Source organism: Cricetulus griseus, assembly GCF_003668045.3.
Source record: "Cricetulus griseus strain 17A/GY chromosome 1 unlocalized genomic scaffold, alternate assembly CriGri-PICRH-1.0 chr1_1, whole genome shotgun sequence".
NCBI classification, from domain to species: Eukaryota; Metazoa; Chordata; class Mammalia; order Rodentia; family Cricetidae; genus Cricetulus; species Cricetulus griseus.
The window spans coordinates 225228408-225245134 of NW_023276807.1; the positions used below are offsets into that span (position 1 = coordinate 225228408).

A 16727-nucleotide genomic window follows, 5' to 3' on the forward strand; every position below is an offset into this window, starting at 1 on the left:
AACAGTCATTGTGTCCATACAATCACACATGTTTATTGCTGTGCTGTTGCAAAGACACCATGCAAATGCCAAAGTGCATTATTGCCCAGACCCTCGAACGGTAAGAATCTCAAGAGTGTAGACCCACTCCACCAAGATCTGTTCCCACACCAGAGCCATGTACAGTGACACACACAGCTCGTACGCACAGGAGTGCGTGATGTTCTTCAGAGCAGCAGACAAGTCCTCCCCCGCTGGGAGGAATTCAGGAGAGGTAGAGGTCACTGAGTTTCCTCCTCTTTCATGTCACCTCCTGGCAACCTGTGCCCAGCTTCGAGAGGCGGCATGGGCAGGAAAAGGAAGCAAAAGGGGCTCTGGCCTGCTCCTCCTTGCCCAGGAGCGAAGCCAACAACTTCAGGCTTGTTGTGAGGTAATGCCTGGCACCGCCCATGTGTTCTTGCAGGTTGAGACAGATTCAGGCCGGGTGGGGTGGCAGCCCCAGCCATGGAGGACACATGAAGAACAATACTAGAGCTATCTGCTTGTGTCTCAGCCCCTCCTCTCTGGGCTTCAGGGGTCTGGAGTTGGGGTACCCTATCCCATTTGTACCTTGAGTGCCTGTGCTCCCCAGGAGTGCATTTCACTGGGATCTCTGGGTGCTGGGCAGGATTCAGAGGACAAGGCCAACCCACCCCTGGTCAACGACCTTTCTGCCCAGGTGTGTGGACTTGCTAAGATGGGTTCAGAAGGCGCCAGAGAGGAACCAGCTGGAGCTCCAGCCTGGCACCCAGCTCCCAGCTCCAAGGCCCTCGCCTGCCATGGCTGCAGCTGCGCCAAGGCTCTTGTTAGCAGCTGCCCCCGCCTGGGCGCGGAGCATGCTTTGGGCCTCTGCCATGAGGCTGTTGGGAATTTTGCAACAGTCTCCAGGAGGGCAGAGCAGGAAGAGGGGGCTTCCCCTCAGTCCCCTTCTCTATCTCCTTCACTACTGTTGACACTAAGGAAGCCATGAAAAAACCTCCAAGTCTTCAGCAGCTTCCATGATACCTAATGTGACAGGCAGGGACTCTTGGCCCTTATCTCTCTGGCCTAGATGTGGAGCAAGCCTCAAGGCAGCAGCAGCTCATTTCCTTCACCTCTAGAGTTATCTCATGTTGTGGCCCTGGTCACAGTATAGCAGGGGATTGTCACACAACACATGTAGGGCAGGGTCTAGATGCTCACTGACCATCTTCCAGCTGCTCCAAGAAGGCCCCAAGAATACCACTGCTTTAGAAGCCAGTTCTTTTGCTCTGTGACGCCACCCTAAAAACTCAGCTCACGTGGTCAACAGGTGAGGTCTCCTGCAGCTGAAGTCCCCAGTCTGGAGGACAGAGTGGCAGCATGGCCAGGCAGGAAGCCGCCCGTGGGTAGAAGTACAGGCAGGAGTCTTCCCCCGCCCATCATGCTCCTGGCTCAGACTTGCCCTTCCGGGGGTGGAGAGAAGTTCAGGTGAGGATCTTGTGGGGGAAACTTGACAAATGCAATGGCGGCCAGCTCCTTGCAGAATTCCTCAAGTACTACCACACCCTGGAGTAGGGTCTGATGGTCCAGACTGAGAAAAGACAGCGGCAGGTAGAGGGAGATGGCATGGCTAGGAGTCAGCAGGTGTGCATATGGCATGACAGTCCATGTGCACAAACAAGGCTTGACCCAGGAGAGCCTCCCTCAGTGCTGCCTTCCTGACCGTGGGCACCCACTCCCTTTGCCTACTTACTGCTCTCCGGGAATCTGGCCCATCAATTGCTTGCGCACCAGGAGCAGTTTCCCTGGAAACTGGGGTACCCTCTGAATTCTTTGCATTAAGTCCCCGATCACCTAGAGTCCAGAAAGGACTAAGATGAGAACTGACGATGGCTCTACCATCCCATAGGAGATAGGAGATGGGATTGGAAAACCTGTGCTTTTCCTGGCACTGGCACGGGTGTCTCCTTCTCCATTCCCACCCCCTGCCCTACTCTGTTCCTCCCATCACACCCTCATCCTTACCCTGACAAGCACAGAGAACAGGCTCCTGCAGCCAGGGGCCAGGCTGATGTAGGGATCCAGGAGGTACTCATGGATATGGGGGTGGGGGAACAGGGCAAGCCGGGACAGGACTGAGGTCACTTGTAGGTTCAGACTGTATGGCTGTAGGGAACAAGATGGACAACACTGAGTGTTGGCAAGGGGTGGTGAGCATTTTTGCACTTCCCAAGCAAGGCGCCTGGCTGGTGTGAATGTGTGCGGGGGTGGGAGGCTCACGTGATGTGTGTATGTCATGGATTCCCTGGGGCTGAGGGCCAGAGCATGTTAGGGCGTGTGGGGAACAGGCGAGACAGGGCTTCCCGCCTGGGGAAAGGTAAAGGGGCTGTAGAGCTGAGGAACCAAAGAGGGAGGGGTATACCCTGGTCACCAGCCTTTACTCTCCTGAAAAACACAAGGCCCAGCTTGGAGCTCTCCTAGGCATAGTCTTTGGGGCTTACCTGATCCAATATCCGGGCCATGCGATCAAAGAGCACTTGGAGGAAGCGACCCTCAAAGAAAGGCCTTTCAGGTTCATGAGAGTCCAGAGGTGCTGGGCCCAGGGGCCAGCCCCAGGAGGCTACACGGGAGCTGCACTCCTGGAACTAAAGCAGATGGGAGGAAGAGTTGAAAGAGGGCCCAGAAAGTCCTAGTTGAGGGACCCTATAAAAACGGTATAGGGTTAAGGACGTATCAGGATATCAAAGGGCCTGGAAGAGGAAGGGAGCCAGACCTTCACTCACCAGGCCATAGGCATCGTGCACATATGTGTCATATCCATTCTCCTCCAGGAAGGCTGATGTCTTGGCTTCCTCAGGGACCAGGCAAAGGAAGCTAAGAGACAGAGGCCTAGGTGTGGAGGTGCCTTCCCAGGTTTCCCCTACTCTCTGCTGTTCACAGGACCCCAAGGACAGAACGTAATTCAGGTGACTCCAATGGCCTAACCTTCTCCCCACCTGTTGACGATCTCTGTCACGGCTGTTTTGCCATCTGAACTGGTGGCAGGAGCCGGGGGAGGCTTTGTGGAGGGCTGAAGGCCAGAATCGAGGAAGCCATCGGTAAAATAGGGGTCTTCCTCCAGATCTCTGTAGGCAGGGAGACCAGCATGGACCAACGGCCAGATGGATGAAAGGTGTGCATGGCTGTGAGTCCTGGGCAGCACCTTGCCTCCCTCTCTGTTTCACTTACAGGGTGTCCTCATAGCTCTCGGGCTCTGGCGAGCCCCGGGCCACATACAGGCGGCCCTCAAGGTTTTGCAGGACCAGACTGCGGATGACTCGCTCATGGGGCTTCTGCAGCAGCTCCTCAAATAGCCGCAAAGTGGCGATGCTGATCTAGAGTAAGAGAGGGCATCAGGGGACCCGCCTGTCACCCTGCTGGCTTCATATTCTCTCTCTCTGGTTTTTTGAGATAGGGTTTCTCTGTGTAGCCCTAGCTATCCTAGAACTCCCTCATAGACCAGGCTGGGCTCAGAAATCCACCTGCCTCTGTCTCCTGAGGACTGGGATTAAAGGTGTGTACTACCACCACCCGGCTCCTCCTGGCTTCTCAACGCCCAAGAACCAGTGCCAGATAAAGTCTAAGGTAGGGGTCACCTCCTTTGACGGGGGTTAGAGGAAGTGTTCCATTTCTCATTTGATGTGCCATCTCCGGCAAACTCACAGGCTTCTCTGTGTCTCCATTTCAGTATTAGAAAAAAATGAGACTACTTCACAGAGCTCACATTTCCAAAAAGCTGAGTGCATAGAAAAGCAGTTTGCAAAATATACAGAAATTGTTACTGCTTTGGCTTGAGGCCTGAGGCTGATCTACCTGGGCCAGCTGAGGAAAGCAGGAGGGAACCTTCTGGAAGCCCTGTGGTAGCTATGGAGCAAGCTGAGATGAAGGCCCTTCTGTCTTACCTCGTCAGAGAGATGGTCACAATGCATAATGAGGTGTGTGCCCAGAGTACGGGGGCTCTCCTCTGTGGCTGCAGGCTGCTGGTCAGTGCCCAAGAGGAAGGTCATGGCCTCCTGCAGCAGTGCAGGGGAGCGCAGCTGTCGCAGCAAGGCTGTCAACAGGGCAGTGGAGGTCAGGATGGTCTGCTCAGACCTGTGTGGAGGGGGCAGTGCAGAGGAGGGTTGGCAAGTAAGTGGTGTAGAAGGGCAGAACCTTTTCTGTTCTCCTTCCATTGTTGCCTGACATAATCCCTAGGTACCTCCCCATCCCTCATGAGGTCCTAGAGTTAGTGGTGGGAGGCTGTGCTCCAGCCCATGGGGCTTAGAGCAATGTGCATGTTAGACGCAGCAAGTATTAAAGTCCTTGGCCTTTGTTATGGGAAGAGGCCTGAAAGGGTGGCCCGACACAGAGCAGAGCCACAGATAAGGGACTAAACAGATACTTACACATGCAGGAGCTGGGGCTGCAGGGTCTCTACAAACAGCTTCTCGGCCACAGCCTTTGCCAAGGCATCTGCAACCACCTAGGAACCAGAGAGCATGTCTTCTACATTCACACCCCATCACATTCATTCCTAAAAAAAATCATGGTGTCCTCACATAACCCCAGATATGTCTCAGAGGGGCCTGGCTAACCAGGGCCAAGCTGGCATCTGGCCCCAAGTCACTATGCATCACTGAGAAGAGACACGTAGGGGACCTAGGACGACAGAACCCTGGTCACACCTGCCCCGGCTCACCGTGTGTGCCTCTGTGGTAAGGTGGTCACAGTAATCAAACCAGCCTAGGAAGGCAGCCAGAGCCTCCTTGCCGGGGAAAGAGGCCTCATCAGACGGGGCACTGGGTAACCTAAGAGAGAGAGAAAGGGAAGTGAGAGTCTGGAAGATGAACACAAAGCTTCCAGGCCTTCCTAAAGGACATCCGGGAGCTGGTCTCCCCTCCATCTAGAACCTCTGTGGTACATAGATTGCAGAAGTGAGGCTTCAGGGAGGCTGGGAAGGGTGCCAGGCACTGGCTCTTCCACCCAGGAGAAGGTCACTAGCAAGACTACCTATTCTACAAAACTACCAGCCCCTGAAGGTATTTCCCAGTCTCCCCAGGCCAGGGACCCACCTCCAGCTGATGCCCTCTAACGTGGCAATGTCTGCAGGGTCAAGGAAGGCAGGCATGGACCGGTACAGTTGGCAGAGGTGCTCAGCTATCACCACACAACAGGAGGTGCTTTGTGTCAGGTAGGTGGCAGCTGCTGGCGAAGCCACACTTACCAGCAGCAATACATTCTCCCGTGCCTTCAGGGCCACCCGGCTCTTCTAGGGGATGGGGAGATGATGTCTGAGAAAAGAGCTCTCTTCACCCCTCCCGACCCCTGCCATCTCCACGGCCAGACCTTGCTCTTGCACAGCCCAAGCAGGGAAGTGATGAGATTGCTCTCCCCAGGCCCATTTTCTGGCCCCTCAGTCTCAGCAGGGAGGTGGCTGCTCAAGGCCGGGACACCACAATGCTCCCTATCCAGTCCAGAATCCCTGCTGGGAGCATCACTGTGGGGACAGTCCTTGTCCCTGTAGCCAGCTGTGTCTTTAGGCAGAGCTGTAGGTTCTCTGGATGTCTTCTTGCCTATAATTTTTTTACCCTGCAAAGAAGGGTGGGTGAGGCCAAGGTCAGAGAGACCACTCTGTCCCACAGAGTGCTTTCCCTGAGAGTGCAGGCTGAGCCAGGTCTGGTGGAGCAGTCCTGTAATCTTGGAAGGCAGAGGAAGGAGGATCACAAGTTCAAGGCCAGCCCAAGATATACAGCCTGTTGTGTGTCTTGCCAGGCATCGTAGTACATTCTGTAATTCCAGAACTTGGGAGGCTGAGGCAGGAGGATTGTGAGATTGGGCCAAACCTGAGATATAGAGAGAGCCTGTCACACAAAAAAAGCCAACATAGGGGCCAACTGGATGGCTCATCAAGTAAAGGCATTTGCTACAGGAGGTTTAGAGACCTGAGGACAAGCCTCAGAACCCCTGGAAAAGTAGAACTGACTCTACAGAGTTTCACTCTGACCTAAACACACACACACAGACACACAGACTCACACACACACACACACACACACACACACACACACACACACGTGCGCACATGCACAAAGGTCAAGATGAGCTGGGGATATAGCTCAGTTGGTATATAGTACTTGCCTAGAACATGTAAAGCCCTAGGTTCTACTCTCACCACCCCATAAACTGGACATAGTGGTACATGCCTATAACAACACTAGTGAGAAAGAGGCAGTGGGATCAGAAGTTCAAGATCATCTTTGACTACACAGTGAGTCTGAAACCAGCCTGGGCTATATGAGAAACAACCTCCCCTCCCCCCACAAAAAAAAGTCCAAAATGCAACAACAAAACAAGTGCAATGGGACAAAACTTATCCTGAGTGCTGCGGGCACCAGCCTCTCCTGCTCCCTCAGAGGGCTTGCCTCCAAACCACAGCCTGCTCCCCAGAAGAGCACTCACTTCCAGAATATATGCCAGCAGCTCTGGATCCTGCTGGATCTTAGAGCACAGGACACTAGTGAACTGAACTTCTTCTTTTTCCGTGAGGGATCCAGGGGCTGCCCCACCAAGTCGGAGAAGTTTCTGAAAGAGGAATAGGGCAGAAAGCCAGAAGAATGCGGTGTTGGGACAAGGAGGCCCTCTGCCCAGACACCCCGTGTCTCTTTGCTCCTCACCTGCACAGGCCTGTGGACACTCAGATAGTGCAGCAGTGGGTGCTGCACCTGGGCCAGGACCTTGCTGAAGAACTGGAACACCTGCTGTCGCATGCCTGGGGGGTACTGGGACACAGGATCCTGTTAGAGGTCTCACCAGCCTGAAACACTCCTCTCCAGAGTGCCACAGGGCTCTGGGCCTCTTGAGTCATGGCTCAGAGGCCTTCTTCTCTGGGAGTCCTCTTCCACACAGCAGGTAAAGCAGCTCTTCCCTTTACCTTCCCAACCCCCTTTCCTGAATTAGTTCCTTTCGTGACTGGGTCATTACTGAACACCTCCATCTGGGAATTGGGAATTGGGAATTCCTGTGTGCTCCTCCATCCATATCTACTGGGTTTGTATCTGTGGGTTCAATCAGCCTCAGATCAAAACTATTCTAAACATGCACAGACATTTTTCTTATTACCTAATTGTTACAGCATCGCAAATATCATAGTACTTACATTTATTAATTATAAGCAATGTGGCGACAATTTAAAGGTACACAAGCACGTGTCGGTTATCTACAATCATCCTCAGGTAGCCATATGAGATTGGTTCTGGGAATCTGTCTATCTTCTACCAACCTACCCAACATCTCTCTCTATCCTTCTCTCTTTCTTGCTGAACCCTATTTTTTTTTTTTTTTTTTTTTTTTGGAGACAGGGTTTCTGTGTGGCTTTGGAGCCTATCCTGGAACTAGCTCTTGTAGACCAGGCTGGTCTCGAACTCACAGAGATCCACCTGCCTCTGCCTCCCGAGTGCTGGGATTAAAGGAGTGCGCCACCAACGCCCAGCGCCCTATTTAAAATTTTATTTATTTACTTATGTGTGTGTGTGGGTACTCGCACACACGTGCCACATTGCACATGTATGTGGAGGTCAAAGGACCACTTGCTGTTGTCTCCTACCAAGTGAATCCCAGCAACTGAATTCAAGTCGTGAGGCTTGGCAGCAACTGACTTTATCCACTGAGCCATCTTTTATATATAAAGATCCCATTTTATATAAAGGACTTGAACAGCCCCAGATTTTGGATCTGAGAGGAGAGGTAGCAGAGTCCTGGGACCAATCCTCTGGGATAACAAGGGCCCACTGTGTGTGACTATCCTGTGCCTCAATTCCCAGAACCTGGCACCTAGAGTAGAGTCCAGAAAGTGGCAGGTCCCTCTCTGCTGAGCAATGGGGTGGGCTATTCCAAGGAACACAGTCCCAGTCCTTGTTCCATCAAGGTTCCCCTAGGGTAGGAATTTCCGAGGCCCCAGGAGCGTGCCCACCTCTGCTTTGCCCAGAGTGCACAGCGTCTCCAGGATCTTGTGCTGTAGCAAGTATTCCAGACAGGGTCCAGCCTCACCAGAGGATACCTGCTGCCTCTCTTCATACACCAGGATGTCCAGCATCTGCTTCAGTCGCCAAGGAATATCTGTTTTCTTGGCTGGGGTGTTTTCATCTAGTCAAGATGCAAGACACAAGGGGAGGTGACATGAAGGACACTATACCCTCTCATGCCAAGCCCAGAAGGACGGCACACCTGAGATGGGCTGAGGGCCACCAGGAAAATGGAAGCTTACAGCTGATACTTGTATATTTAAAAAGACGAAAGTAAACTGGGCGGTGGTGGTGCTTGCCTGTAATCCCAGCACGCAGGAGGCAGAGGCTGGAGGGAGGATCTCTATGAGTTCAAGGCCAGCCTGAGTTCCAGGACAGTCAAAGCTACACAGAAAAACCCAGTCTCGAAAAACAAAAAACAAACACAAAAAAGACAAAAGTGGTAGGGGATAAGGCCCAGGACACAACCTACTGACTGAGTGTGTGTTTGCCCCAGTGTCATTGAGGGTATGGCAATATTCCCTCCCTAAGTGAGAACAGGGGCCTCTCATAGGCCCAAAGGAAGACATGGGTCCACAGGAGATGCTCTGAGAGCTGCCTATCCATTCCAGGCTTCAGTGAGCAGCTATGGAGTCTGTCCTGTGATTGTCCAGGCTATATTTCAGCAGCTCCCTTCCTGGCATCTCCTAGGGCCTACTCTTGTCCCTTTTCCATTCAGGGAAGTCAGAGGCAAGCACAGACAACTGGCCCTGGAGCGCCCCCTAGCTTTCCTTTAGGGCATATACTGTTAAACAAGGAGCTTGTCTCACCCTCCCTGTAACTCTGGTCTAGAGACCCTCTGGAAACTAAAGGCCTGGATGCACAGAAAGACCCAGGGGAGTTGGAAGGCTCTTAGACAGCTTGAGGCTGGGCTTCCTGACATGAGTAATCCCAGCTTCTCAGGAGGCTGGTGAGGCAGGAGTATTGAAAGTTCAAGATCTGCTGGGGCTACAGAGTGAGTTCAAGGCCAGCCTAGACAACATAGGGAGCTCTTCAAAATAAAAAGTAAGAAAGGCTGAGGGATGTAGCCCACTGGGGCATGGGGGTGGGGAGGACTGCCCTGGGTTCAACCAATCCCCAATACAGAGACATATAGCATATGATTTAGTCTACAAGAGTGGCTCCCAGCTGGGAAGAAATTCTTCGCCCACCCTGAAACATTTGTCAGTATCTAGAGACATTTATGGTTGTCACAGGTGAGAGAGGTAATAGTAGGTCTAGTGGGAAGAGGCCAGAATTGCTGCTCAACAGACGGAACAGTTGTTCCCTCTTCAACACAAACAGTCCAATCTCAGCAGCCACTGTGCCAAAGCTGAAGGCAGTCTGCTCTAACAGAATTCTCCAAGGCTCCCCCGAAGTGCCCAAAGGCCATTTTAATTCCATGGGCTGGCTCAAGGTGGAAAGAAAACCTATAGGAAAGCCATAGGCCCAGACATTGTCTAAACTCAGGGAGATGGAAAGCTAGGCATACAGGACTGGTTACCTGGCAACCAGGCACATGGACTACAAAGAAGCCAATCAGATTCTGATCCTCACTGAGTCATTACGATGGGTTAATGCATACATGCTTTGGCCCTTTGAAATATCAGCTAGGAGAAAAGGAACCCAGGTATGTTCCACACTTTAGCTTTCCTACTTGTGTTTCTTAAGACGGCCAAGGCAAAATAGTTTATTAAACATCTTTCTCCTCTCCCTGACTCTCTTTTTAAGACAAAGTCTCCTGTATCCCAGGGTGACCTTGAACTTCTGTTCCTCTTGCTCTCATCTCCTAAGCACCTGATTACAGGCATGCACCATCACCTGGTTTATGCACTGAGGACTGAATGTAGTTATATGCTAGGCAAACACTCTACCAATTAAGCTACATCCAAGCCCTGTTGCATTTCCTTTAATCAACAGTCCTAGTTACAAGCACTTGGGACTGAAAGCCTGGGGACTGTACCCAGCTAAACAAAAGCAAGTGGAGCTACCTTTACCATGCAGTCAGGCCAGTGAGGTCCCCAACCTTCTTGTCCTTACTCATTACTCATGCAACTCCTCTTGCCAAAAGCAGAGTGGGGCCAACAATTTAACCATGAAGACCAGAAATGGCTAGGGCTCTAGGTCTTGCTCCCATCTGTCTGTCTTCCTGGCTTAGCCCAGAGATGTCCTGTTGTCCAAGACCCTGATAGCACCTTCCCAAGACACTTGTGGTCACTCTCTGTCCACTCTCCCCAGCTCCATCATTGGGTCCCAGGCTGGGAAGCAGCAGGCTTACCTGTGCTCTCAATATAGTAGTGTGTGATACCCTTCCAATGTTCCACAAAGGACTGCAGCAGGTCAATGTTGGGCTCCCGCTGCAGAAAGAACACACATGGTCTCTGTGGGAGTGCTAACCAAGGGCCCACTAGCACCAGCCCTCAAGGGAACTGAAGCCCATGTGCCTGCTCAGTGCCCAGTTTGGTCACTTCTAGGTCCTAGAGAAAGCTTTCTGTTCCCAGCTTTTCAACTGAAGAAGAAATCATCTCTCTAGGACACAGCATCATAGTCTCCAAGACTCCCTCTCCCATATGTCCCCATCCTACAGGCTCTGTCCCCAAGAAGTAAGCATGTTGAAGGAGGAATAGACAGAAGTATTTCTGCATAATCCAAAATCCATATATGCGACAACAGAGAGACTGCCAACAATACAGGGGCACCCAAGAAGATGATGAGAATGACAGATGGGAAAAGCTCTGGGGCTCTGTTGGAGTCTAGGAAAGCCCATGTTCAAGGCCACAGCAGCCTCTATTCCGTCACATGGTTAACACTTCTGTACCCGATAAAGGAAAGGCGTTACTTATAGAGTGCTTCCATCTTTTGTCCCAGGCCACAGTCTGCACCCTCACTCTCGGCCACCTCCTTCAGTTAACCTGGAGGCTTCTGACACTGCTCTCTGCAAGCTCCTCAACTCCCCCTCAGCAAAAGTATTCTCTCTATCTAGCTGAAACAGGCCTGGAACTGAGGGTGACTAACTGCCCTGAAAACATACCCTCTTTCCTGGTACAGTAAATGTTCATAGGCAGATAACAACTGACAGTGTGTATCCCAGCCCTGATGGACACATCCACAACATAACCCTACACCTAAAGCCCAAGGAACACAGAAGAAGAGAGAGTGGAAAGATTATAAGAGCCAGAAGACAAGGACATCTGCTGCAAGACAGTGTCTTCTACATAACAAGGAAGCTACACCCTTGAAATTTCAACAATATGGTCACCTAATCAGTACTTGAAATGACAACATCAACTGGCATGCCAACATGGACAGGGAAAAGTTCAAAAGGCTCCACCCCTAGATGAAGAGCTACAGACAGTTAATGACTGGTGTGTGTGTGTGTGTGTGTGTGTGTGTGTGTGTGTGTGTGTGTGTGTAACAATAATAACTAAAGAGGTTATGAACTGGGCGGTGGTGGCGCACGCCTTTAATCCCAGCACTCGGGAGGCAGAGGCCAGCGAATCTCTGTCTTTGAGGCCAGCCTGGTCTCCAGAGCAAGTTCTAGGACAGCTAGGGCTGTTGTACAGAGAAACCCTGTCTTGAAAACAAAACAAAACAACAACCAAAAAAGGTCATGAATGTGAGAGGGAATGGGGCATAGGAGAAGTCAGTGGGGGAGAGTAAGGGGTAGAAATGATCTAAATATAGTGTTTATATGAAATTCAGAAAAATTATTTTTTTTAAAAAAAGAAAAAATCATTAGCAGGACAGAAATGTATGAACAGTCTCTACCATGGGTGTTTATTTCCTTTAGGTCTCTGCTCAGGCCACATTGTCCTGGGCTCCATCATTCCTTTACACTTGTCTAGGCCCTGAGAGTCCACAGTGAGGTCAGTGAAGGACTCGGCATCTGCAGAGCAGGGCATCCTCTAGAATCATTCATTGGGTAACATCTTGTGAGTGCCTCCTAGGTGCAGGCTGCCATACTCCATGCCACAAGCAATGTAATGATAACTAAGCCCCCCGTAAATGTGCTGCCACCAAGAAAAGAATAAAAGGTTGCAAAACACTGACCTATCAAGAAGTAGCAGGAGTGGAAAGGGACCTCTTAAGAAGAGTCACCTCTAGAGAAGTGACGAGAGAGATGGCTCAGTGAAGAACATTCACAGCTCTTCAAAAGTTCGGTTCCCAACACCTATGTTAGATGCTTCACAACTGCAACCCCAGCACCAAGGGATCCAACGCCCTCTTCTAGCTTCCACAGGAACCCCCCCCCAACACACACATGTGTGGAGGGTCAAGAGGGTTTCTCTCTCTCTTTTTTTTTTAAGATTTTATTTATTATGTATACAACATTCTGCTTCCATGCATATCCGTACACCAGAAGAGGGCACCAGATCTCAGTACAGATGGTTGTGAGCCACCATATGGTTGCTGGGAATTGAACTCAGGACCTCTGGAAGAGCAGTCAGTGCTCTTAATCTCTGAGCCATCTCGCCAGCCCCAAGACAGGATTTCTCTATGTAGCGTAGGCTGTCTTGGAACTTGCTCTGTAGAACAAGCTGGCCTTGAACTCACAGAGATCTGCCTGCCTCTGCCTCCTGAGTTCTGGGCTTAAAGGTGTGCACGCTGTTGCTGCTGCTGCTGCTGCCACCACTAGGAAAAAATAATAAATCTTAAGGAGGGGGGCACTAATAAGTTCCTTTCAAGATCCTGCCAAAGAATAAAACTCCAACTGGATCAAATTTCAGCAGTGCAAGGAAGATGTCCCCAGCAGGAAAAAAAAAAAAAAAAAAAAAAAAAAAAAAAACTGGGCAGAGTTCATGGGGGGAAGGATATTTGGAGCATGTGGGTCTGCAAGACCAAGTCCAGAAGCTTTTGACTGCAAGGTCAGTGCCACCTTCAGAGGGATGTTTTGGAAAGAACTATCTGGCAGTGTCAGGCAAAAGAAGAGACAAAGGCAGGAAGACGGTGCCAGGGCAAACAGGGAGCTGGCGGGAGGGAGACACAGGACACACATGACAGAGACTTCGAAGCATGCCTCACCCTCCATGCAGGCAGCAGACTCATTGCCAGGTGTGGTGGCAGCACACCTTTATTCCCAGCAGAGGCAGTAAGGATCTCTGAGAGTTCAAGGCTAGCCTGGTCTATAGAGCAAGCTCCAGGACAATGAGAACTACAAAGAGGGATCCTGTCTCAAAAAATACTAAAATAGGGGCTGGAGAGATGGCTCAGAGGTTAAGAGCACTGCCTGCTCTTCCAAAGGTCCTGAGTTCAATTCCCAGCAACCACATGGTGGCTCACAACCATCTGTAATGAGATTTGGTGCCAAACACTATATACATAACAAATAAATACTAAAATAAATTAGATGTATGCTCAGTGAGTTTTCCAGAAAGGCATTACCCAGTACTTCAAGATATTCCTCCCCAGAGGGTAAGATGGCTAATGGTAAAGACCATGCTGCTGAGTTTGAGTCCCAGGACCTCTGACCTTCACATGCATGCTTGCAGCACACTCCCAAACACATACATACAAGAGAAATGGAATAATGAGATGCCCCAGCCACAAGGAGTGGCCTGACTCATCACGCTCATGTAACACTGATTCAGGTTCCGATAGCCCGTGAGCTCCCAGGGGCCAGGGCTGTGTTTTTTATCTGGCAACCCCAGAAGGGCTTTTTACCAGCTCTTAGGAAGCTCCTGAAGACACCCCTGCCATACTTTCTTGTCCTGGAAAGTCCTTGGAGCCTTGGCCAGCACCCTAATGACCTCGGTTTCTGTGATAGGCTCTCATCTAGCCTCAGATTTCATCTATGAGTTCCAAAATCCTTGTGCCAAATTTCATGAAAAAAAGACTATTCACATAAGAACAGGAGACCCAGGGAAGGGAGGACAGCCATCAAAACCTGATGGACAGAAGCAAACAGGGCAGAAATCTCTACCAGAATCTACTACTAGATACCAGACCAAAGAAACTACCAGGCAATTTCCTCTAAAAGATAGCAATATTTCTCAAAAGACCCATGATAATTTCTATTCTGTCAAGAGCGGGCAGAAAGCAGCACTCCAAGTGGGTCATAATGACTTGGTGGTCACACCTGAGGGAAGACCTAACCACTACCACCACCCCACAGTGGGTGGAGCTAAACAGAGGGATTGCTGTGTGGCATCAATCACACTTCCAGGACATGCTCTGTATGTCCCTCGACTCGCTCCATCTTCAGCCCCTGATGCCTGAGCTTCGGTCACTCCGAGTGTAAGAATCAAGAGAGCTTAGAACCGTCCACCCTTCCAACCCTCCTTGTAAATTGAGCTATGTCCACAAATATGAATTAGTTTATTAGATCACTTTCTAAAATGACAGTTGTTTTTATTTGGGACAGGAAGGAGAAGAAAGGGTCATTTTGGAAACTCTCTCTTGGGGTACCCTGGACCCTGGTCCTCGGGGCAGAGCAGGACAGGGTTGCTGGGGGAGGGTAGATTAAAGAAGTCTTCCTCTCCTCTACCAGTTTTTCTAAGGCTGAGCCAGTTTTTAATAATAATAGTAATAACTGGGCAGTGGTAATGCACACTTTTAATCCCAGCACTTGAGGAGCAGAGGCAGACAGATCTTTGTGAGTTCGAGGCCAGCCTGGTCTACAGCGCTAGTTCCAGGACAACCAGGCTACACAGAGAAACCCTGTCTCAAACAAATAGTAATAAATGTTCTGACTGGGAAGGGGGTTCAGGGAAAGAAGGAGAGTTTCTCCAGAGACAATTTGATAAGACTAAACACATCAATTAGAGTGTTCTTGTACAATGAGAAAAAATAATTAACTTTCCAGATAGCTTCTTGCAAGGCTGCTGAATGTAGTTATCCACACGCAGTGGGCTGCTGGGGACCTGCACTCCTAAAAAATGACCCAAACCCAAACTGACAGTTGTAAAACAAAAACAAAACACTCTTCCATGCAAGGCCCTCAGGCAGGCTGGCCTTCCATAACTCAGGGTCAGTTCGGTTCATTGGCTTGAGAAGGCTGCTTCCGGGATCTTGAGACCACCCACCCCTGAAATGCTATCACCTTTCTGGGGTCTTAGTCACTCAGGGCCGCGACTCCCGTGCCCTGGCTGAGACAGAGGGAACTCAGCATAAGAACTCCTGGTCTCAGCAGTTCTCTAGCACCTAAGAGGGGAAGGGGAAGGCTGTTTGCAATCCCAGGTGAGGAGAAATGGAGGAGCGACAGGAATGAGGAAGGAAGGCTGACAGGGGCTGAGGAGGAGGCGAGCGAGGGGCAGGTCTAGGAGGAATGGGCTTGTGACAAGAGAGCGTTTGGGGAGAGAAGAGTTAGAAAGCTAGCAAAAGCTCGCGCGCGCAGGAAACAAAAAACACTGCGGCGGGCAGGATCGGGGGGAGTGGGGCGCAGGAAGCACAACAGGAAGCAGTGCTGAGGCAGGATCAAGGGATCCGGACTCAGAATCGAGGGATCCGGACTCAGAACCAGGGGACCGTGGCCCAGGATCGCAAGATCCGGGCGTAGGATCAGGGGGGTAGGTCGCAGGATCGAGGGAGCCGGTCGGTCAGTTTGGAGAGAATCCCGGAGCTAGGTGCTCCAGGACGGCCGAGACTAGGGACACGACCCGGAGACAGAGGCCCGGAAGCAGCGTCGGGGCCCGAGGAGGAGCACTGCCCAAGGGGCCCGCACCCACCCGCCCCCGGCCCGCGCCCTCCCCTCCGGCCCGCCCCGGGTCCGGGCTCACCGCCCCCACGGCCTCCTGCAGCAGTGCCCCGAGCCGGCTCAGCATGATGGCGGCCCGGCCCGGCTCGCGGCCCGGCTCCGGGTGGCGGTGCGGCGGTGGCGGAGGAGGTGGCCCAGCGGGCGGGAGGCGGGACCCGGCCCTGGAACCCCGCCCCTGCTTGAGGGCCGGGGGCGCTCTAAGCATGGAGCTGGCCGGGTCGTTAAGGAGCCCGTCATGGGGGGCGCCCTGGGGAGCTGATGACTGCCTGGCTTTCAAGGTCCCTTGGAGTGTCATCCAGACTGCTAATATCTCATGCATCCCCACAGCCTTGATCACGCAAGACTGAAGCGTTTAAAATGTCCAGGTCCTGTGTCAAGGGCACTCCAGAAGGTGAAGACAGTGTGTGGGGGGGTGGGGGGCGAATTAGATAGCTCCCCCATTAGGAATATTGGGTTAGTTTATGACTAATATGTATTTCATCTGTTGTTTAGTTTTTTTGGTTTTGGTTTTGGTTTTGGGGGGGGTTATTTTTGATTTTTGGACACAGGGTTTCTCTGTGTAGCTTTGGAGCCTATCCTGGCACTCGCTCTGGAGACCAGACTGGCCTCGAATTCACAGAGATCCGCCTGCCTCTGCCTCCCGAGTGCTGGGATTAAAGGTGTGCGCCACCAACGCCCAGCTTGTAGTTTAGTGTTTTAAAACAAAAACGGTTATTGGAAAAGATGTTTGATAAGGCATGCAGGCCAATTAAGAGACTTAACCAAATCCGACTCTTAAATCCTTACAGTGGAGAGAGCAAAGACGAGCCCTGAATTTCAGCACACCTGAAATCAATCCCAGAGCTCAGCAGTTTCAAGAGTTCAAGAACAGCCTAGGCTAGATAGTCAATACCTGTGCCAAACACACACACACACACACTCACACAAGTTGAAGGTGTGAAGTTTAAAACAAAAACAAAACAACAACAAAAAAAAAATTGCTGCATAAGGTCCTTGGT

General features: G+C 51.3%; 1 protein-coding gene across 3 annotated transcripts; it reads right to left on the reverse strand.

Annotated features, from left to right (window-relative positions):
- Window positions 1-15902, reverse strand: Fam160b2 (family with sequence similarity 160 member B2). Of its 3 annotated transcripts, none has more exons than XM_027390183.2 (17): window positions 15752-15902; window positions 10315-10393; window positions 7967-8139; window positions 6672-6776; window positions 6457-6579; window positions 5344-5586; window positions 5070-5263; window positions 4697-4805; window positions 4404-4480; window positions 3921-4110; window positions 3208-3353; window positions 2976-3104; window positions 2763-2853; window positions 2481-2624; window positions 2005-2145; window positions 1733-1833; window positions 1-1570 (listed from the first exon to the last, which is right to left on the reverse strand). In XM_027390183.2, the coding sequence occupies exons 1-17, from the start codon at window positions 15794-15796 to the stop codon at window positions 1432-1434; spliced, it is 2229 nt and encodes a 742-aa protein (XP_027245984.1). In that variant the 5' UTR covers window positions 15797-15902; the 3' UTR covers window positions 1-1431. The 3 variants fall into 3 exon arrangements, with proteins under 3 accessions (XP_027245984.1, XP_027245983.1, XP_027245985.1); XM_027390182.2 differs by having other exon boundaries at window positions 5070-5266; XM_027390184.2 differs by lacking the exon at window positions 10315-10393 and having other exon boundaries at window positions 5070-5266; window positions 15752-15852.
- Window positions 15903-16727: the final 825 nt, after the last annotated feature.